This window comes from Podarcis raffonei, chromosome 5 (genome assembly GCF_027172205.1).
Source record: "Podarcis raffonei isolate rPodRaf1 chromosome 5, rPodRaf1.pri, whole genome shotgun sequence".
NCBI lineage: Eukaryota > Metazoa > Chordata > Lepidosauria > Squamata > Lacertidae > Podarcis > Podarcis raffonei.
In genome coordinates, this window is record NC_070606.1 from 44,546,911 (window position 1) to 44,570,970 (window position 24,060).

A 24,060-nucleotide genomic window follows, 5' to 3' on the forward strand; every position below is an offset into this window, starting at 1 on the left:
GTTAAGAGACTGTAGGGCAGGGGGTGTGGCACACACGCCACTATCGTTCGCCATCTCACTTCCATTCTCTGCCCCAGCATCTGAGATGGATGCCTCACCTTTTAATGTATCATTTATAGAAAGTAGTCTTCTTCCAAGTAAAACAATTTAATGAAAGTTGTGTTTTTATCCCTATACTACTTGGCATTATATTACTGATGCCCCTAAAGACATTGAGCATCTGTAAAAGTAGTTTGATTAATTAACCTTTTCAGAGCATTTTCTTTCAGCTACATGTCAGAATAAATCTGCTACCTTTTAACTCCAAAGCATTTAAAGTTCGCCTGTACCTTATGTCGCTTGCCAAACAGACTGCAAGTATTTGAAATGTGGAATTTACTCTTAAACTGGATACTGCTCCAGCAATAGTGTCAAGCACACCATCATTTCCCTGCAATGTTCATTGTGTTTAGGTGTGTGGAAGCTATTATCATTTTACACATAGGCCAGTTATCATTACCGTTTCTGAAAGTATCACTGCTTCAGACTGTTGCAAAGAGATATCTGTCGACTTGAATTCCTTTTCAAATATCTCTTGGTGCTTGCTGTTTCTCTTTTCTTTCTTCTTCTCCTTCTTTTCTTTATCGGGATCATCCTTGTCCAACTTGTCTTGTGACCGAGAATGCATCTTCTTTGGTAGAAGAGGCTCAAGCACAAACCTGAAGGGTATAAAGGCCATCGCTATATCAGTACCAATCACTACATCTTTAGGTGCAGCAACACTTTAGTGCTCCATCCCTTCATCAACCAATCAAACTTAATGATACTATAATGGGGGTGACAGAACAACTAATTCATTTTGGCTATTGATCAAAATTTACCGCAAACTATTATGGAACAGCCCTAACAATTCATGTAGTAGACTAACAGTGCAATTCTATAAACATCTACTCAATAGGTAAGTGTCATTGTGTTAAATGAGACTTACATTCCAGTTAAGTATGTATAGGAATGCAGCTTCGGCACTCAATTCAAATTCACAATTCAATACACTTTATGAAGTGAAAAACACCTGTATGGATTTTTTTAATACACCTGTAGTTTATAACCTCTCAGGGCCAAAGTATAGGTTATATTTATTTACACTGTCTGCTTTTCTTTTGGGGAAGCTAGAAGTTGTGGCATCTCTATCTGGAAAGTGATCCCGATTCATAGCAGAGGTGCATGGTAGCTGCCTGCAAGAAACCTCCCACCTACTGCTGTTTGCCACCAGAGTTGCTGTTACCTTCAGGAGCAGACAGCAGCTTGGTTTGGGGGAGTGGTTTCCGGCAGGAAACTGGCAAGGTCCCTTATGCATTAGAAGAATGAACAGGGTCAGTTTTAAGCTCCCCCCACCCTCCCAAAGCTGGTAGTTTGGCTGGCAGAAACCGAAGTCTACGAAACTGTGCTTGTGTGAATGTTGAAGTAAAGAACAACTGAAAATATTTGTACAGCCACCATATGTCTTTGTAAATGTGTATCACATGTCAAAGGTAGCAGACATGTATACGATTGACCAATGCAGGGCATGGTTCTCTTTCAACATGCAGGAGTATCTGCATAGCCAACTGTCCCTTCTCCCTGCAAATGGCTACTGGTTGTTGTGTGACCAAAGGGAAAAGGGAGGGGCATGTGGAACATAATGGAGATATGCTGCTACAGAACCACTAAGGGTTCTGCTCTACTTCTAAGTGCCCTCTCAAGTCACAAGGTATCTCAGCTCTTTGGAATGCCCTCTCTCTCAGCTTCGAAGAGCAGCTGCGAAGAATGATAGAACACCTGACTTCACATGTCAGAAACATTGTGAAGCATTCCAAAGCTTTTTAAAAATTAACACTGCAATTAGCATTGTGTGTGTCAAGAACTGCAGGGATTCTTAATAAGTATGAGACCAGCGTTCAGTCTCATAAACTGGCCTTCATGAAATCTTAACTTCAATACTTTAAGTAAATAGAAGAGAGTGGTAAATTCTCAGGCTAAGGAATTTTATTGCTAATATCTCAACACAAGATTTTTTTTTAAAAAAAAACCCTACCTGAAAATTTTAATATATGGATCAAAAAGCCCAAAGAAAATGTGAAGCAGGCATATTTATGAACCTTAGGAGTGTGAGCTAGTAGAGAAAATGCTACAGAGTATGCATGCAGTAGACCACACGTACCCATCAGAGCCTGGTCTCGAAGGTGCGCTGTCAGATGAAATGGAGGAAACTGAAGCAACAGACAGTGGCCTTGAAGATGAAGGCATCGTGAATGATCTAACCATGGACCTTGGCCGACTACCTCGTCTGTCATCCACGCTTGAGGGCTACAGAAAGAGCAAGTATCGTTCTTTTATTGCCAGAACACTTCCAAATACATGAATGTTATAAAAGATGTACTTTTATTTAGGTGTCATTCATTTCATTCAGAAGAGTGAAAACGTTTTTCTTGAGGAAAGGTATTTTGAAATAAAATTATATTATTCAAGGCCACAGAAATTATAATGCTAGCATTCATTCACATGTATATGTAGCCTTTTAACCAGAGTGGCTAGCCTGGTTCAGATGTTGCTGAACTACAACTCTCATCAACTACACCCAGTGTGGCCAATGATCAGGGATGATGGGAATTGTAGTTCAGCAACATGTGAAGGGCCAAAAGTTAGCCACGTTGCTTTAAACAACTGAAATAGATAAAGATGTTTATTTATTTTATCTAGTTAATTTATATACCACTTTCTATTTCAACAAAACTCTCTAAGTGGTTTATATATTTCATCAAAAAGGAATCAATATAAGAAATACAATATGAATTCTACACTCAAAACCAAAAAAACCAACAACTACTCCTAAATCCACAACTCCCCCCCCCCCAATATGGAGATTTATCTTTTCCTCACCATCAGGCTCTCACCCTGTAGGGAGCCTGGTACACCACCAACACACCTGATTCTTACTACCTCACAGGGAGAACCCCAGTCAATCCGGCAAAATAAATGACTTTACAGAAGCACACATATTAGTACTGAGGCACACAAATCTAGTTTCACAGATGGAAGAAACAAGAAAGGCAGAATTTACTGTTCTGAATATTTATTCAAGGTTTGTTACCCATTAATAACTAATATATGCACAAAATAATTGAATTCTGCCAACAAAAATAGGAACCCCATGCTGTTTGATCACAGGTAGATTTTCCGCCCTGCCAACTAGTAGGAGGCTGGTGCTGCACGAAGACAGACAGAAGTGATAAAACACTATGCGTTCTGACAGAGCTGAGCTGCAGATCTGTGTGAGGCTGAGAAGATAATATCTGGATATAAGCATAGCAGTCAAATACCAGAATATGTTAAAATGTTCTACTGAAACAAGTGACATATAAACAGGGCTTATATCAACGTCTCTCTTCACACAGGGAGCACATTATCATCTAGGGCAGTAATTTTATCTGCTGTCTCGTGGCTTTTCCAATGTTTTCAAGTTGTAAGAAAGAGAGATATTCCAACATAATGTAGGGCTGGCCCAGGACATATTGCCACTTGAGGCAGCCTCCTGCCTCTTCCTTCCCTCCTCTCCACAGCTACCTGGAGATGGCCCGGGGGGGGGGGGGAGGAGGCCAGAGAGGAGCAGTCACTTCAGATGGCAGCTCCAGGTCTTACTGCTAGCTTTGCTGCCCCCCCTCCGCACCTGTGGCAGGTGGCAGTGGCAGCAAGCACTGCATTGCTCAGACCTGTATCTGCCACCTGAGGTGGCACTCCAAAGGTTATGTAGGTTTTAATAAGATTAAACATTGTTGACTGCTCTACTCACTATGAATTATGCACAGTAATGAATTAAGCTCTATATTTAAAGAATATGTAATAGAAATGGGTTTCCAATTTTGATAAGCAGCCCACCAGCATGGCTGATACCGCTATAAGGGAAGCTGTTTTTCAATTTTCAAAAAAGAAAAGAAACAAAACTATACAATCAAGATGTGTGTAGCAAGACATTAGTGAGACTTAAGCAATTTCTAATTGCATACTTGGACACAAATTATACCAATTGTGACGATAACGTATCTCTTAAATGACAAGAGGGTCTCATTATTTTGCCTGGCTTCAGTGTTCATACATGATTTGTGTGGTTAATAAAGCTTGAAAAATCTACTCCTCTGTGTGGGACCAAATACACAACATATGTCACAATGACAAAAGCAGAGAGAGCAATATTGAGCTTGTACACTCAAGATTTACAGTTATACATTTTCTGAGAAATTTTGGAGTGCATATATATTTGTTTCATCATAAAGTGTGGAAGGGGGAATAAATTACATGAGCACTTCTATGTTGTTGTTTTTTAGTGCATTATAAATTCCATTTCAAATATGCAGCTATTCCAAACAAAACATCCAAGACCAATATAAGGAGTTTTACTTAGTTAACGCCCAAAGCATAAAACCAATAAAGCCACTCAAATAGGCCTGATGCAGATATAATGCTAACCCCCTGGAAATGATATTTCACAAATTTTATTCCTTGATACCTGCCTTTGACTTCAAAGGGCGGATGCTTCAAAAAGGTGTCAGATACCACCTGAGGATTTAATCTCATGACAAAACTGTAAAAAAATGCATACTGTCTTGATTTTAAACCAAGCAGGTCTCTCACAGTGAACCTGGAAAGTATACTGTAAAATCTAATGTTTCTGGTTACCTCTTAGGGTTTATATTTGGTCACTCTTAAATACTTGAAAATGTTGTTATGTATACTAATCTTTTCACAGAATACTGAAATGTCTCCTGCAAGCACTCCTGACTTCAAACTATACTTCAACGAAGAAACTTCAAAGGAACATTCCAGCATGAAATTGCTTAACCATTATTTATTTATTTGGACCCAGCTGAAATTGGGGTTACCTATCTCACTACAGAACATAATTGTCCATTTCTTAATGTTATGCTAGCTTCCCAGCAGACAAGTCTCTGGAAGGGGCATGGATAAGACAGTGGGAAGGTTGACATGCTCTTGCCCTGATCCCCCTGCAGCCTTCCCATCTCCCTCCGATTAAGCAACAGTGAACCACCTGTTGGGAGGCTAGCATAACAGCTTCACCCCACACTGTGACCTGCTTCTGCTCTGAACTTACCCAGGGGAACCTGGGGTCATCAGATGTCATTGGACAACAACTCCCAACATCCCTGATGACTGGCCTTGCTGCCTGGGGCTGATAGGAGTTGGAACCCAACAACATTTGGAGGGCTACACATCGCCTAGCCATGTTGAATAGATTTGGCTCAGCACAGAAATATGACAAATCTATTGCTTACTACTGGTCTTTTGGTCCCACTATGTATATATTTCTCTTTTGACCCATTTAAATGTAAATATATAATATGCAAACATATAAACATATGCATACGCCTGCCAATTAAAGACTTTATCAGACTAAAGACTGTCCTAACCCAGGAACATTTATGCCACAATAAACTGAAAAGATGTTAAGATTTTACAAGCCTCTGTTGTTTTTGCTACAACGGATTATCATGACATGGCTATCGCCAAATCTTTAATTGAGTTGTTTTGATACTCTCAAAATACTAGAATTTAGGCCATCCACTAAAGCTGAATGTTGGAAGATTCAGGAGAAACAAAATAAGTACTTCTTCACACAGTGCAGGAGTTAAACTATGGAATTTGTGGTTGTAGTAATGAGTTTAGACCAATCCACAGAGGATAAAACTATCAACGGCTTCTAGTCATAAGGGCTGTGTGTTGCCTACCTCAGAGGCAGTATGTGCAAGTGGAAGGAAAGCAGTTGTGTTCATGCCCTACTTTCAGGTCTCCCATAATCATCTGTTTGGCCACTGGGTGAACAGGATGCTCGACAAAGTCTTTGATCTGATCCATTATGGCTCTGCTTATGTTAAGTATACCTGTGTGAAAGCCTGTTCACAACTTCTGTCTTACTTTTATGGATATTTTAATAAAACACTGAATTTCACTTGACGGTACCATTGATTTTGTCATATTAAATAGAAATGGAACTGGGTTTAAAACAGAGCATCCTCTGAGAAGATAGAGACCTATTCTGCCTCAGAGCCCCTATAATAGTGCAGAATCTACAGGGAAACAAAAGGTTTAACATTATTTACATTTCCCATTCTAAAACCGATATTTTATGAGAACTACTTACAAGACTCCTGACACCATACTGCTTTTCAACTTTTTCTTTCAGTTGCTTAAAACAGGCTTCCATCCTCTCATGAAATGGCCTAAGTGCTTCTGTGACTTTATCTCCATGAATTCGGATACCTTCTGTCAGGAATGGAATCTGAAACAGAAATTTATATTTCCATTAATTTTCTGGTCTTGTGTCAAAAGAACAAAAAAGGAGCAAAACAGGAATTTCATCTTAACATATAAGGTGCTGTGGAATTGTAACACCTTTGAAAACTATACAAGAACATGCACAATCTCACTTTTGCCTCCAGTGACTCTTAGGGGGAAAATGAGTTTGTGCAAATCTGTGCAGTTGCTAATGTGGTTAGTCAAAGAAACCCACAAACACCCAGATATTTACAGTTTGGGCATGTTCTTGTTCAGTTCTTTGTCTTTTAAAATAAATGGAGTCATCACATTTTGAGATGCACAGCTAAATTAATCAGGATGAATAAATATTCCATTTACATTATGCTCAAAAGAATACCAAGGCATACCACGCCTTAAATTAGCATGCTGATGAATGCCTACGCTCAAGCTACACTATTAATGTCAGCTCCAACAGATTTCCAGAGAATAAATAGTAAAGAAACAAAGCCTGCTTCTGGTTAACAAATGCTATTTATGACCCTTTGCACCACACTGGAAAACAAAATACTCTACTGCATTTTGTGCACATCAGTATTTGTTAATAAAACATAGAAAACTACGTGTTCAATGCTAATCCTAAATTTCTAATCGGAAATTGGTTTTCCAATTTTTTAGAAGAGGGAGAGATAGAGCTGAGAAAAGGCAAAATTATTCCTTTTTTATAATTGAAAATAATCATTTATGTGCAGGGCCGCTGTCAAAAAATACCCATGCCAAGGTAAGATTACATAATTAGCTCGTAGTGTGGAGATGTGACTGACCTTTAAAATGTTTTAAGAGTGATATTTCATTCCCAAAGCTATAGACCTCCTATTAGTCTCTTCTCCCTCAAACTTAAAAGTGGGTGGGGGCTGAAATCTTTTACCAAGATACACAGTTTTGGAGTTTTATATTCTCCACAGCAATCAAGCTAAGAGGCTTCTGCTTAATAATTCATAATTAAACCATAATACTGATTAAAAACAGATCCCACCCCCCAACATCGCTGAACATCCATCTAAATTAGAAGATTTACAAGTATGGAAGACAATATAACTGAACTGCATTTTATACAAATTCAATGAATCTTGTCAGGATGAAATCCTGAATAAAATTTGTTTTCTTGACATTTAGCAGCACACAGCTGCTGCTTCTCTTGGCACTTTTGAAGGAAAAGACCAAAGAAGCACAATATTTCAACTGTAGCCACGGGTATTTATAGCCCATATGGATTTGTCCTTGGCAGCGGAAAAAAATAAACATTAAAATTGCCACTTTGATTAGAACTAATGAAGCATATTTTTTGTTAATCACCAAAGAGCAACTCCCAGCTATCTTCCATATGGCAATTAAATACAGGGAACCACAGTTGTGTTATTTTTGACCAGGGAAGGATAAGCCACAAGAGAAGCTAGCTTTCCTAACGTATTTGCTGCAGGGTCATTCCTGACTTTTACAGGTTAAAAATATGATAAATGATGGAATGTGATGTAAGTGATGCAGCCCACTTCAGAAAATCATCACGGAATATACCGTATTTTTTGCACCATAACACTCACTTTTTTCCTCCTAGAAAGTAAGGGGAAATGTCTGTGTGTGTTATGGAGGGAATGCCTACGGATGGCATGCCTACGGATTTTCCTCCTCTAAAAACTACGTGCGTGTTATGGTCGGGTGCGTGTTATAGAGCGAAAAATACGGTATCTGCTAAAGCAATATCAACACGTTGGTGGACTGGACAATCATGAAAAATGTTGCACTATTGTCATTTACATTGAAAACCGCATGATTTAGGACTTCGGGGCCGCTGTTTTGCTTATGTTACGGTGGAAAGAGCCAGGTGCACTGGTCAGAAAAAGGCCTCAGGGTCTAATTCGGCCCTGGAATAGATCCTGGTTCAAATAAACCAACTGAATGTAAACCTCAGCCAGTGTGTAGGCAAAGGACTGTTAACTCCCTACCTATCAGAAAGCCCTTCCCATACTGTGCATACTCACCCAGTCACAGGCAAAAATATGAAGCTTATAATAAGGAGAGCACTCTGGCAACACCTCGCATTGAGGAGGAGTAGAGGTTTGAAGAAAGCATTCACCTTTTCTTCCTTGGAGACCACAAGACTGAATCAGTGGGGAGAGCCAGTGCTGTCAGTCCTTGACAGGCCCGGTCCATCCATGAGGCAGAGAGAAGCAGCTGCCTCAGGTGGAGGAAGCCATTGAGGTAGTGCTGCCAAGGCAGCACCACAATAGGCACTGAACTGCACTGGGCTTTCGCCATACCAGATAACCACATCTTTACATAAGCATTTATTTGAAGTTCTTCCTGCTCAAATTGTTCGCCACGTGGAGCACACTCCATGCAGTTGGTGCTGGAAATGGCCATTGCTACACTGCTTGGTTGATTAACTTCACCTTGCTTTTGGGCAAAGCGTGTGGATGGGAATCATGTGAAGGAATGTATTCATATCTTTGGGGTGGGGGGATGCCATGGCATTTTGTCACATTTTTGTGAAGCCACTAATTAATTTAATTAGCAATTTAAACTAATTAAATGGCACTTTTTTGCCTTCTGGAACAAATGAAATAATTTACAGAAAGGTTTAATTCTGGACACTCTGATGTGGCATTTAAAACTCATCGCCGTGTCTTCCTAGCTGCAGCAATATCAAGGGGGAAAAAGTTTGCTTCTATTAATCTGGTTGGTTTATGTTTCTTAGCTTTAAGCAAGAAAACATGGAAATGCACAAGAGAGGTGGAAATGATGTGCATCTGTATTAAAATAAATGTGTATTGTTAAATATGCAACCTTGCAATATTATATAAATTTTGCTAGCACGCTAATTCTCTTCTGGGTAAACAGTGTGTCCATGAGCACCATTAAACTTCATTTTTAACATAGTTATTAGGGGCAATGACACAGTGCTGACATTAAGTTAGTCTCCCGGGAACAAATTATTTTTCTCTGTAGGACTGAAAACTCCTAAAATCCAATCTGTTGTAAAAGCTTACCAGGGTGGGGGAATCAATAGAATTTCAGAGGACCACACGAGTTTTTGTTCAGCAATACTTTCATGGTCCATAGAGAATTTCTGAATATTATATCTTAGCTTTCTTCAAAATCTAAAATATAGGCCCCTGGAAATTTAAATTATTCCTCTTATAATAAGGACACAACTGAATATAAAACAACATGAATGTAGCAGTGTTGTTGTTGTTGTTTTTTAAAAAGCAGTCAGTCACATCTGTGAAATGCATCATAAAATTATCCTGAGGCCAAACACACAATATTTGCATATAACTATACAACAGATGCTGGAATGAGCTTTCTAGTTTTTCTCCCTAATACATTCAGCATTTGACAGTAATAACAGCAATCCTTAACAAAAAAAAAAGACTACTGTACTTGAGCTTCACAATTAAAAAGAGAAAGATCCAAAAAAGGTAGCGCTGCACAATTTTCTATAATTAATACTATTTTTCTTCATAATCTTGCAAGGTGAACAGTGAATAAGAGGAACATCTTACAGAATCCTCTCCCTTATATACACAATTAAGCAGATGAAAACAGGAGTTTCAGAACTATCCTAGTCTTAATCTAGGTAGGTCAGAGGCAGTGCTTTTTCCTTTCCTCTCTTTGTTAAGATCAGTTGTGATGGTTACCAATTCCATTTTCCATCACAGGGACTGACTCAAATAGATACAGATACATGAAAGAAATATCGGCTGACTGGGCATCCATGATTCCAGTCTCTGCTTCCCAGAGGTGATTTGGGCACATGTCCTGGCTGAAAAAGCCTGACGTTGCGTTTATTGAAAATACTGTCTTGAGCAGGGGATGTAAACGAAGATGCACTGGATTTGAAGTTACTTTATTCAACTGGCTGCATCCTAAGGAACGCTTGGATTATTCCATGTGGAGCAAACTGGCTAAAGTACAACAGAGTGTTTTTTATTCATTTATTTCATAAATACACCATGGTTCTAGGAAAAACCTAAAGGTCATACATCTGCCCCACTCCAGCTATCAGTCCCTAATGCTTCAGTCTCCATCCCATAACTCTGTTCTGCATCTAGCACATCCTTGGCATAAAATAAGTATTCAGATTGAATGTGAATCTTTAGTCTGGTCCAGCCTTCCTGCAGAGCTCCAGAGTGAATATTTACAGCAGAACTTTTAAGCTACCATACCTATCACTTACCTTTTCTTCTTCTTTTGCCCCTAGAGGTAAATCAGTCCCAGCTGGGAGGAAATGCCACACTGAACTAAACTATACTATGATAGTTTCTAAGCTGAAAGTTCCAGTGCTCTCAGATCTTTAAATTGTGAACTTAACAGCAGGAGATAAAATTGTGGGTTAATAGTGCTAGTCAAATTTGGGAGTATAAAATGACAAACTATGTCAGACACAGAAAGATGAACTTTAACTCCTGTTTCAAGGCATTTGAAATGCCATAGAAACATATACACTGGAGTGAATTCTTTGATGGCTGAGTTTTGTCAAAAATGACAGCAGGCTGCCTTTGAATGCCACTTGGTTCCTTGACGACGTGATTTACCTGCCATGCGATTAGGTCCTTCAATTTTTCAATTTTTTCATGATCTTCTGGATGGTCATACACATATTTTTCAGTAAAAAAAGCCTAAGGGGAAAAAATGTCATTTTACAAAAGAAATTACACATTTGACAATGTAGAAGAACTAATAAAAAGTGAATACACTTATTTAGCCATTTTCAATAGAATATGAACTTTTCAAATGGGAAGTGATATGCAGAAAAGTAGCATTGTTGAAATAGGCACATAGGTACACAAGTGTGTTTTCCGTGCTAACTGGCTTTCACTAGTGTGAGGGTACCAAGGAACTAAGAAAGGCGTGCCAGTACAGTGGTACCTTGGTTCTCAAACTTAATCTGTTCCAGGAGTCCATTCGACTCCTGAAACCATTTGAAAACCAAGGAGCGGCTTCCGATTGGCTGCAGGAGCTTCCTGCACTCAAGCAGAAGCAGCGCCGGACATTTAGCTTCCAAAAAACATTTGCAAACCAGAACACTTACTTCTGGGTTTGTGGCGTTCGGGAGCCGATTTGTTCGACAACTAAGCCATTCGAGAACCAAGGTACCACTGTACAGAATTCGATAGCACAAACAGGAGTGGGGGGAAGTGAAGCCAAAATTGGACACTTCCCCTAGTCCTCATGCTGCCTACTCAAAGCCAGGTAAGCTGTGTGGTTTCGGAGTTTGGAAAGGATGTGCGAGGCTCTGGCAGGATCCTAGAGCCCCTCAATCTTCTTCGCCCAAGCTGGGAAAGTGCTAACTAGGCTTTGGGAAGGAGGAGGGAGGGAGGACCCTAGGACCCTGTCAGAGCCTTCAAACCTCCTTCCCAAAGTACAGCACCTTTATGACCTAGGTTTGAGAAGGCAGAACGAGGGCTGGGAGGGACATCAAATGCTGCTGTGGGCAGCCGAAAAAGGCCTCATGTTGGATCTCAGAAAGCTTGAAGAACAGAAATAAACCACAGATGCTGCCCCAGTTGATCCTTATTCAACGTGGGTGGTTGCTGGTCCCCAGCTTCAGTGATTCTCAGAGGAGTAGATTTGCGTTCTGTCCCTTCCCTCAAAAAGCCTATTTTCAGAAGTATTTGCATTAGTAAAGATTTGGAATGGTTCCTAGAAAAGACAAATATCCTGTGGATCATCCATTAATTTAATAATTAGATACACTTTTAGTATATATAAGTTCTAGGTTTCTCATCACCGGAGAGCCAACATGGTTACACAGAGAACACTGAATGAACATACCTTTTCATAGTTGGTGAAGCCACCCATAACCGCAGGATCTACAATGCCATTTAGCAGCATTGACAAAGGATTAATAGGCAGGTTTGGATCACTCAAATGTTGCTGAACCATATTGTTGATTTTGTCATTTGTTAATTGCATGGTTTCAATTGCATTTTCAAGTGGGCTGATTTCAACCTGAGACAATAGCACACACACAAAAAATCATTAGAAAAATAATTACATATTGGCCTAAATTCAACTGTCAACTGATTTCAAAGTAGAATAATGTTACTATAGTTCCATTTCAGCAATGAGAACAAGAACTGATATTCTTATCATTCTTAAAACACCAGAATGAGCACACATTAAGCCTTGATCCACATATAACATTTGCATTTGCTTATGCAGGTATTCACTCAAACAGGCCCTGCAGCGGGAGGGGCAGCTGGGGACACTTGCCCCAGGACACCTGGGTCCCCCAACCAGGCACCGGCTGTTTTTTTTGCTTGAGTTTATAACGTTATTCTAATAGGACTCTTGCCCCGGGTCTCAGACAAGCTCTGCATGGGCCTGCACTTGAAACAGCAACACCACCCAATTTATTAAGATATACAGCCTGGTCCACCTAAGACTCATGGCAGCTAAAAAGCAAATGCATTACATCCATCTGTTTAATCTTAAATCACATTACCAGGCTATTACTTAGCTGAGCCAAATCCCACCGTCATATCAGCCTCCAAATGGATGACTTATGACCCTTGACTACATTCACCTGTTGGCAATGTGACTTGTATTTAGAATGCTTGCCATGCCAATAGAGTTGTTTTTTTTTTTAATTTTGCATCTCCATAGACCTACCTAAGTTGAACCCTGGATGGGTCTATTACCTCCCACCTCTAAAGAGCCACAAGGCTGTATTCTTTTCCTATTGAGGTGCATTATGCCAGGTGATGTCTGAAACACTAAAGAATTTCTAAAGTGGTTTGCAATGCAGCTGAAAAGCAGGGGAGAAATGATTTGGTCAAAACCCTGTTATAAGAATCAAAAGGGGGTTCTGCCCATGTCACCAATGACTGTTTTAAAAATCAAACAAATACTATAAGAGAATAGAAAAGATAAGGGGTTAATTGGAATGTGTAAAAAAATGCAAGTCTGTATTTGATTACAGTCATTTGCATAAACTTTACATAAGAACACTTCTGTCTACCTATCAGTAACATAACGCATTTCTGAAAGGCACTTATAATCAAATCTTTCTAATTGTCACTCCTACACCTGCACTCTGATTACATCTAACTTGCCTTAATTATCATTTTTTAAAGTGTGTTTTGTGCATTATTTTGGAATGCAAAGTAATATGACAAACAGTTCTGTTGCATTTGCCAAACAAATCTCTCCTCCTCCCTGCTGCATCTGACACCGTTGACTTTTAAATGTGGTCAGTATGGGGCATAAATTGAGTTACAGAATGAGTAAAGCCTTGCACGCTGTCCTTCCAAGTGAATGCTGCTTCTAGGGTGCCCAGTAGTGTGGTCAGAACAAAGCTACGTAGATAGACAGGCAGATTTAATTTGTCTGCTGCATCTTCAAAAATAACAAAGAAATACGTTACTATACAGATAAAAATGCTGTGGTTAAATATGTTGACTAGACACTGTACATAAACATCAGTCATTGTGCATATTCACAAAACATTGTGTAGAAGAAGGACAAATGAAGAGCATGGACAGAGTATTTCACATAATCCTGGTCAACACCCATTGTTTCCAGTAATACTGGGGTGGGGCATGTGTACAATTAGAATTCTGACATGTCTCCCAATAAACACCGCCCAAAGGCTGGTTCTCGCCACTGACAGGTTCATTACAATGCCTAGTCATGCTAAATGTACATCCATGTAATTAAATCTAGTCTAATCCTTTCTCTCACTTCATCACGTTTTTTAGGAAGACCTATACTGGCAAACCAGAGAGAGGGGAAGACGGAATGACTAATGAAAAAACTGTTCGGACAAAAGGATTAAGGAGTTCAATGAATGGTTGGGAGGTAAGCAGGACTGAACTTGCTGGTCGCACGCCCAATGCTGCTGACATCTTGCTGGCCACACTTCACAACAGTCATGAGTTTGGCACCTTGGCTGGCTTCTTGCTTAAATGGAGGAGCTGTGCATAGCCCCTTCCCCATGTAATATTGAACATGCGGCCATAGCTACTGCATGTGATCCCACCCATGCCTCATGCATTCAGTGTAAACGTGAGGACTCACATCTGAACAGCCCCATAGAATTGATCCTTCTTTGGGGAAGGTCAGTATTGTAGTTCCAGGGTTCAACTTGACCTTGAGCTCTCAGGGAGTTCTAGCATAAAGTTGTATCTATCAACAGAAGTGGTTTACGACCAAACGATAACATATGAAGAAAGTAAAATGTTTCCACAGGCATGGCCAAGAATAATTTGCTGGATTAGATAGGCCTCTGGTCTGATCCAGAAGGGCGATTCTTGCATGCTTAAAGGTAAAGGTAAAGGACCCCTGACAGTTAAGTCCAGTCACAGACGACTCTGGGGTTGCGGCACTCATCTCGCTTTACAGGATGAGGGAGCCAGCGTTTGTCCGCAGACAGTTTTTCTGGGCCATGTGGCCAGCATGACTAAGCCACTTCTGGCGAAACCAGAGCAGTGCAGGGAAACACCGTTTCCCTTCCCGCTGGAGCAGTACCTATTTATCTACTTGAACTTTGACGTGTTTTCAAACTGCTAGGTTGGCAGGAGCAGGGACCAAGCAACGGAAACTCACCCCGTCACAGGGATTCGAACCGCCAACCTTCCGATCAGCAAGCCCTAGGCTCAGTGGTTTAGACCACAGAGCCACCCATGTCCCTTAAATTTCACCAATCTGAGCCAGCAGTCTTGGGGTTGCTGACCATCTCCATTAAATTTGCATGAGATCCTGGGCTCAAAAGATTTATTAAATGTCCTATACTTATACATTCTCTTGAGCTACAACTTCTTATGTAGCACCAGAACCATCTCTGATTATTGACTTCTGCTGATTTCTTAGCTTATTTGATCTAGCTCCTCTTTATTGCTCTTGGTTCCCTCTCCTGTGAGTTTTATTCAGTGTAATCCTGCTTGGTTTTGCCAGCTGTTTCTTTCACTCAAAGTCTTCCAGCCCTCTAGAACTCACTGTAGTACTTGCCGTATCACCTTGCCTTATATTGCCTAATTCTGTCAGCACTTCCTGCCCTCCTTCTCATGACTAAGAGTAATGGATACCTTCTGGAACCAGACAACCTTTTCCAGGTTAGTGGAAAAATATAAAAAACTGTCTAAACTCACGTGGTACTGAATCACTGTAATGAATCACAATACTGTGAATAAAAATATATGCATCTGACCCACCAATGTTCTCTGGATACCTTGTTCTTTTAAATCCACAGACTTTGTTTAACTGTAGTATCATAAGATTTGAGGGATCATTTGGCATTGCAACGGTATTTCTGGGTATTAAATGATCTTATTTAATCCATCAACACAGATATTATAAAGAGATCACACATTTTCAGCCAACTGAAGCTAAGCTGTCTTCTACTTCTTTCTCAAACAGCACATTTCTGAAACAAATGTTTGATATCAAGGAGAAGTCATCTCTGAATCAGACAGTGCTGTCTACGAATGCCATGGCTACAAGTTTAAGAGTGCCTTGGTAAAGACTTCTGGTATTTAATATTTGATTTCCTTACACTAAGCATAGGCAAATGGCAAGTTTCTTCTGCTGTTTGCTTATGTCTTGATTTATTACAATGTAAATCTGTGTTCAAACTTTCAAGTCAATGTTTATCTGAATCCTTACCTCTATCTTCATTGCAAATGCAAACAAATTAACCTGGACAGCATAATGTGTGTGTAGTCATATGAAAATTATAAGTTAATACTCCCCACCCCCCTTCTTTGAGCTACAAAGAAATATAGACAGGTGGCTGGTGTCAGGTTGGAATTAGCAGGGTTTAAAATTTAAACATAAAATGCTTGCAATAAATTATTATAATAACTGACTGCTCAAGATTCTTCGCTCTGCCCCCAACCTACCATCAAGGGAGAGGTGTTTCCAACTACTCCAACCTTTGCCTTTGGAAGCAATATACCAATCTGCTACAGGAGAGGGACACTGAGCAACATCATGGGAGGGGTGTTTGTAGGATTAAGGTGAAACTGTGCAGCTCCCTTGTTATTTTTTGTATTGGGTGTTGCATGTTGTTTAAGTAATTTTGTTATATTTATAGTACTGGAATGTGTTTTTTGGAAGGTTACTATATTTGTTGTTTAGCTATGTTACTATGAAAATGTTTTAGTAGTGTTTGTTTGAAATACATCCCTGATTCTTTGCTGTAAGCTGTTCTGACCATGATTGTGTGGAAAAGTGGCATGAAAATATAATGAATGGATGAATGAATGAATGAACCTTGCTACCCCACACATCAGCTGTTAGCCGCAGAGACTGAGTATGTAAACAAAGCCCTGGTGCACCTCTAGGCTCTTTGGGACGTCCTCCGCCCTCTCTGATGTCCTCTTCGGGCTCCTGGGAGTGTCTCCTCAAAGCCATGAGGACTCCCCCTATCTCTTCTGCCATATCAGGGTATGAATTGAATTACAGGCGTCTCCCCACTACCGCGTGATTGACTCACACGCAACCACATATTATTATTTCCTAGAGTCACGCATATATACACAGTCACACATAAGCATGTAAGAGGTGGGGATGGCTGTGTATACTATTCTGAAAAGTATAGTCACTTTTCATTTACATGTTTTCATCTAAAAATACTATGGAAAAGAACAAGGAGCTAATAAGGTATGTTCCAGATATAGAAAAAATGTCCCCTTTGTTGGTAATATTTACACCAGCAAAACATTTTAGAGTCACTGAAAAAGTTGGAATAGCTGCAAATTAAACAAGTAAATAAGTGACTTAATGCTGCATGGATAAGACGTCGGTGCTGACTTTTACAACTGCCTAGTTTGTGTCTTTAATTAATAAATTTCTTAAAATAAACATCAACATGCATCTCTAATTAAGGAGACTACACAAATCACACACAATGCAATAAAATGCATAAAGGTTTTAAGTGTTATATCACACCAGGGTCTCCAAAGCTAAAGCTGAGGAGGACTTTTTTGTGATAATTGTTCAAACTGTGTTGTATGGGACTATTGGTCCTCAGTTGCTAGAAAATAATAGATAGAAAATATTTATGACTTATTTGAAGTTCACTGTTGAACCCACTATAATGAGATTGGATTTGCCATGGTACGAAGAAATTAACCAGTGGTGTCAACCATATTATGGTGATCAGGAGGACCACAATGTACCATGCCAAAGGTTCCTGAAGCAGAAGGGCAGGAACTTAAGCCATAGCATCAACATCAGAAGCAGTATTCATATAATGTAAGATCAGCAAACTGTACACGTTCAGTTTTTAAATAAAAAAATAGCAGCCATGTGATCTTACCATAAAAACTGATTTGACTTCAAACCATCTTAAAATTCCAGGTAATTTATATCCTGTCACATAAATGGTTCTCTCAATCCACATATTCTGCAAATTTAAGAGAAAAGATTTGAAGTAGAATGTTAGCAGATTGATAGGCTTTATCCTAACCCATCATTTATATCTCCATTATCACAAAAAGCCTAACTGCAAGTATACAGATACTACAAAGTTGGCTTTTTTTAATGCACCAAAAGAAATCTCATGGATTGCCTGTATGAGCTGGAGGAGTACTCTTCCATCTACCATACTAGATCAACTTTATGTTTCTTCTCTGAGAGTCTCTGTATGTGCACACATGTGCTTGCATGCATGTGCTAAAAATCTCTCTTCTTTTTTACCCTACCTTGGGTGCATTGCAATCTGTTTTTGCAATTCTTGTTATCTTGTCACTTTTATTACTTTGGATAAATAGCTGTGTAATCCGATTTGCAGTACATTACTGAAGGTGGGACAGCAGAGCATATTCTCCTAACATGGAAGTTGGTAACTGTTGAAAGTTTTCACAACTCCTATCTACTTCGTAGAAGGTGAACTTCTTAAGTCTCCTTTGGGCTTATCAAGGTCATAGCCCAAAATCATGGGTGGGGAACCTGTTTCCCTTAAGGTGTTGCTGGACTACAACTCCTACCACCCCTGACCATTAGCCAATGCTGACTGGGAATGATAGAACCCAGCAAATTGCATCAGTTGAGGCAAGGTTGATAATGAATGCCAGCTGACATGGAGAGGAACTTTAATCCTTTCTTCCCCTACTACAGTCCTGAGGAAAATTCCTTGTCTGAAGGGAAAAAAATTTGGAGACACTCCAACAATGCCAATGGGAATTTATCCCCAAAGCAAATATAAGCTTCTGAAGATGAATTTTCCTCAGGACCACAGAAGGGCAGGAAATGGTGTTTCCCCCCCTCCCCTGCCATGTAAATATGCATTCAAGGCCATCTGCAATTTGGCCCTTAGAAAGCATCAACTCTAGGGTCTACACACAACACAGCTTAAGATCTCCCTATAATACGGATCTGAACTTTAGAAAAACCAAAATTGAGAGTTTAGTGATCATTTAATAACATCTATCACTATTAAAAAAAACTTTCAAGATCTTGGGTTGTATTCAACATGGTGCTAAGCAGATTTTCTATCAGCACAATCATTTATTCTTGTGTAATGAAAAAATCTCCAGTTCTCCTCCCTAAATCTGTTCAAGTAGACTGGGGGATAGAAATGGGGGGGGGGGATCTCCTTGCACTAGTGCTAATCCTTGTGTTTGTGCAAAAATGTAGTTGAATTCCACCCACTGATATATAGGATTTGAAACATAAATACTGGCTTCAAAGATCAACCATATGGCTTTGTGAAAATATTATTGCTGCCTAGAAGACAGAAGTTAAATCTGCATGGCTACAATGTTTACATTAATGAAGTCAACTTTCAGTTATCGAAACCTGTATTTTTAAAGTGGATGTGTTCTTTGTTTCTTATAGTAAGGATATAACATTTTAAGAGGCAATACTCACACCCATGAACAAAATTTTGGTCTCCTAAAATATGCATGCATTTATTTCAAGATTACTAAATGGAATCCAAATAGCTATTATGGATCTCAGTTTAACATGCAAAAATTACCGCAAATTCGTTGTCCGGGTTTTTCTCTCCTTTCCGAACAGGCCGTGAATACTCAAACCGCTGAACCTCATTCACCCTATAGAAACTGAAAGAAGGAAGATACACAATTGCATACAAATTTTCTTATAACACACATGAACATTAAAATGAGGACTGCAGCACACAATGAACCCACTGCGTGGCTTTAAATCACCAGCCGCTGCATGAAATTGTTCTCCACACAGTGACAGCTGCCGAGTGATTTAAAGTGACCTCTATGCATGCTCCAGTCCTAACTGAATAAAAGGTTATTAAAGTAACTTTTGATTAAAAGGTTGGATACAAATGATAAAAGGCTTAGAATAGACTTGCAAATAATAACAGAAATATAGGGCCACAAGGAAAATTACCAGCCCCTCTGCTCACACTTATTGATCTTCTGGCACATTCACAAATAAATGCTATTTACACATTTGGCTTAAGAAGCACCTTTATATATCTCATTCTGCCCTTATTTCACAAAGACCAGGGCAGCATGTGTAATCTCCTATCTCCACCCCACACTAAGCAATCTGTAAAGAAGATTACATAAAGTGTGTGTGGCTGGCCCAAGGTCACTTACGTGTGCTTCACAGCTGCGTGGGAATTTGGAGCCTAGATACTACACCATACTGACTCCTTCAAATAAGTAATAAATACCTTAGTGAAATGTTGCTTTTAAAACATTTTGGGAGCAGGATGAAGTAGAGTAGTTACTTATGTCTCCTTGGCTCCAAAGACCCTGTGGTTAGAGCCACAACTATGATTATGAACTGCAACTGTTTCCTTCAGTTTGGGATGCCCTGGTGGCATTTAATTCTTTCTATGGGAGGTTGTCCATCATAATACTTTGGAAACTTTGGGTAGCTCAGATTGCAATGTCAACCCAGAGAGCATATGAAAGGTTAAGCGAGATCCTGAGCACACATGGAGTCAGTTTGGGACAGGCGTTGCTTTTAACAGGGTAAGGGGAGAGCAGAGAAGAGAAGGTGTCCAGTCCAAAATTCATTTCTGCTTGAACCACACTGAAAAATGTAATGCCTGATTTAATTATATGTCCTTGGTGTATATTTCACCTTTCTGAACAGGATTGGCTCAAGGTGTGGGTATATAGTTTAGCAGGTCATTTATCAAGTTATCTATTTAATCAGGTACAGCCTATTAAGTCATAAAGCGCAATTATTTCCAGAGAGGTAACCATGTTATTCCTTTGCAGCCAAATCAACATCTTAAAGACTATAATATTTATTATGGCAGAAGCTTTCACAGGTATCTGCTACATGAGGTGCAGTGAAATTCCAGACATTTGTACCTTAAAATTTGCTCTGATACCGGCTTGTGAAATCTTGATGGTAAATCAAGCTTTGGCTTTACAGTGAAGCACTGAATATCTGAATTACAGTGTTAAGAACTGTAATGATAAAACTGTTAAAATTATGTATCTGTAAAATTTCAACTTAAGTGGACATTCATACAGTAGAGTTATCAAAAACAACATAGGAAAGGAAATGTGTCTGTGGATTCTTTGAAGGGACCCCATCACACCAATAGAGCACATTTAAAGGATACATTGCGCTGGAGAGTTCTTAATGTTTTCTCCTGGAGGAGAAGTTGTCTTCATTTTCTCAGCATTAGGGAACTGAGTTAATAACCTGGCTTCAAAATCTTCACGGCGCTCATATTCTTTTCCTCGGTAAATAAAAACTTTGTTCTATCAACAAATATATAATGAAATTTGGGTACATTATAGATTCCATTAGAAAAGCCCACATATATCTTGCTTAAGCATACCTGGTATTTGTTCAAAAACCTATTTCTACAAACATTGAAACTATACAGTATCCAGAAAACAATTGAAGATAAAATCTGACATAAATTAAAAGCTTAATAAAATAAACTCTGCACCAAGAGCATATTAAATTAGGATGATTAATTTTCCATTAAGATTTTATTTTTTTAAAGATTTTGAGTTTGGGAACATTGGCTTTTAACTCAATACATATGTTACATTTGTGATGTGATAGTGAAAAATGGGCCCTTATGGGAGCCATTCTTTGTGGGAAGTTATTTATGATTAGCAGTTCCCTATACAATAGCAAACCGCTTAGTGTGTGTGTGTGTGTGTGTGTGTGTGTGTGTGTTTGTTTAACTATCAAGTAGTATATAAATTTTGTTAAATCAAGCAAGTAAAATAAAATGTAACTGCAACCATTCAGCTAAGAATGAAATTCCCTGAAAAAATGGAATGGTCCTTATGTATTATGGAAACTATTGTGGAAGAAATGTATCACATGAACCATGACTTCAGAGTGGCTGCAGGATTGGAGATTATAGAAATAAAAAATGGCAAAGACACAGGAAATAGTTAACTATTAGGGTTGAGAAGTCAAGGGACAATTGTCATTGGAGCAAGAAAAAAATGGGGTACCCGTGAAGGCCCACATCTGACTACATAACCCAACCCAACTAGGATCCTCTTTGGCTTAATAGGCCTTGGGATAGGATGGGCTACGAATGAACTATTTTTAAAAATAGAAAAACTATATCCAAGCACTTTAAATAACCCCCTGCGAAGAGTTCAGTTCAGTATCAACACCAGTGATTAGAACAGAGCTTTTATTTTGCATTCTTTTCCTTTGTCTACACAGATTATACAGAAAATGGAGTATGCTAATTCAGTTCCATTTTAGTAAAATAATTCAGGACAGCTTTGCTACTTCTCTTGTGTTTCCTAACAATTCTCCAGAGCTGTATTTAGCAACTCTAAATCACTAGCAGATAACTCTGCCCATAGAGAGAAATGTGTACTGTATTGCAAATTAGTCTGCATGTGACAAAATGCTTAATAAATCACAGGCCTTGCTTTTGTAAAGACAGCAGGGAAGTTGATAGATTTCATTGTCTTGCTTTTAGTTCAGATATGCTCTCACCCCACAACCCCGAAATATGGGGTCCCAGAAGTCTGAGAAAGGCAAGGTCCTGTTGCGCAAGCAGAAGACCATTTCTCACATGCATGGATGCAACCTTTATCTTTCAAAATTTTACACAGAAACATGTCACTTTGTTCTGCTGCCGCAGCCTTGCTCATACCAGGAGATACAGAAATTAGGTTTTCCCTTGCATTTAGTAAAAAGTGGGGTTGAGTTATCAAACTCTATCCCCCATAGCATGGGAATGCTTTAAAATCAGATACAGCTCTGTACCAATGATCCAATTCCTATGCACTTCAAAGAGTCTTGAGCATGTCATGCATGAGGCTGTGATTGTTTCTGAACCAGTAGTGAATCGCAGGGAAGCTGTTCACAGTGTGGCACTCATTAAGGCTCACTCCTGTGACCTTCCATGTATTCCCCTAACATTAATGAGTTTGTCTGAGCCTCATGTTTTGGGGATCCACAAAGAAGAGATTGGGTGCTTTCACTTTCGAACAAACCACAGTTCCCAGTGACATCCAAACTCAGAGAACTATAATGTATTAGAATAAGCCAAGTGTGTAAGAGGGAAGTGTGCACACTTTGGGCCCATGCAGGCTTATTTGCATACTTCCCCATTATGTCTAAATCAGCAAAATGAGGTGTTCAGAATCTATAAAATTGTATTGGGTTCATTCTCTCTCAATGTAATCCCATTGTTCAGGTTTTGACATAAAAAGTAGCAAATGTTGATGATCTCTGTAGCTATTTGATGGATGAATTCACTTGGGGGGGAAATGAGAGTAAATTAACCACTCAATTGTTAGATTTTATTTACTGTTATATCTAATATATCACAAATCAGATTTGGGAGCTTCAATCTGTATGAACAAATGTCACTATATTTTTCATTTTTTATAATTATTATTACATCTGCAAAATCAGTAATTTACATCTAATGCACATTGGTTCCATATCATCCTTTTCAATTATTTGAAAATTATATGATTCGTAAGCAGAGATCTAGAGTAAAGCAAGCTTCTTCTAAATAAAATTGTGAAGTCAAAAATAGATATAAAAAGTAATACATCTTGGGGAGAAAAGATCCTAAAATGTATTGGATATTTCATCAACTTAGCACACTGAAAGAGGATGACATTTTCAAGTATAGCATCTATCTGTTACCCATCAAAAGCTGAAAACATTTACCCGTAGAAATGTTGGAAATCCTTGTCCATAGTATCCAACAGCAAAATAATCTGGTTTAGGTCTGATTACTTTCACAATATTTTCATAGAACTGTGCTTGCTTTTTCTGTGTAGAAAAATATATAGTTAAAAAAAATATCTTTCAACAGGAGATGACAGCATTTTCTTGTTAAAACTGCATTTTCCATTTCTTTAGAATCCTAACACATGCACTTCCTGGTTATCTGCAAGTGAACATATTAAAGTATTTCAATCTGGTTTGAGAAGTCACTAGTGCGTGTATGTCTGCTCAAGGTACTTGGCAAAAATACAGTGGTACCTCGGGTTACATACGCTTCAGGTTACAGACTCCGCTAACCCAGAAATAGTGCTTCAGGTTAAGAACTTTGCTTCAGGATGAGAACAGAAATCGTGCTCTGGCGGCGTGGCGGCAGCAGGAGACCCCATTAGCTAAAGTGGTGCTTCAGGTTACGAACAGTTTCAGGTTAAGTACGGACCTCCAGAACGAATTAAGTACTTAACCCAACGTACCACTGTACTTTGGTCTGTAACTGGAAGTCTTTATCTCTGGTTCAGCAATTCTCAGAGGTCTCATTTTCCTTTTTGGAACCAATCATATAATAAAATATTTATTATTTGCATATCACTTAAA

At 39.1% G+C, this 24,060-nt stretch overlaps 1 protein-coding gene across 2 annotated transcripts in view; it reads right to left on the minus strand.

Moving 5' to 3' along the window:
- Positions 1-24,060, minus strand: part of DOCK1 (dedicator of cytokinesis 1) — a 346,150-nt gene that overhangs the window by 16,585 nt on the left and 305,505 nt on the right. For both annotated transcript variants that reach the window (XM_053388897.1, XM_053388898.1), the window contains 10 exons: positions 23,410-23,514; positions 20,858-20,999; positions 20,601-20,679; positions 19,271-19,355; positions 17,609-17,695; positions 12,121-12,297; positions 10,881-10,964; positions 6,173-6,310; positions 2,180-2,325; positions 500-698 (listed from right to left, as the gene is read on the minus strand). In XM_053388897.1, coding sequence (XP_053244872.1) covers positions 500-698; positions 2,180-2,325; positions 6,173-6,310; positions 10,881-10,964; positions 12,121-12,297; positions 17,609-17,695; positions 19,271-19,355; positions 20,601-20,679; positions 20,858-20,999; positions 23,410-23,514 — 1,242 coding nt within the window. The remainder of the gene's footprint in view (positions 1-499; positions 699-2,179; positions 2,326-6,172; positions 6,311-10,880; positions 10,965-12,120; positions 12,298-17,608; positions 17,696-19,270; positions 19,356-20,600; positions 20,680-20,857; positions 21,000-23,409; positions 23,515-24,060) is intronic.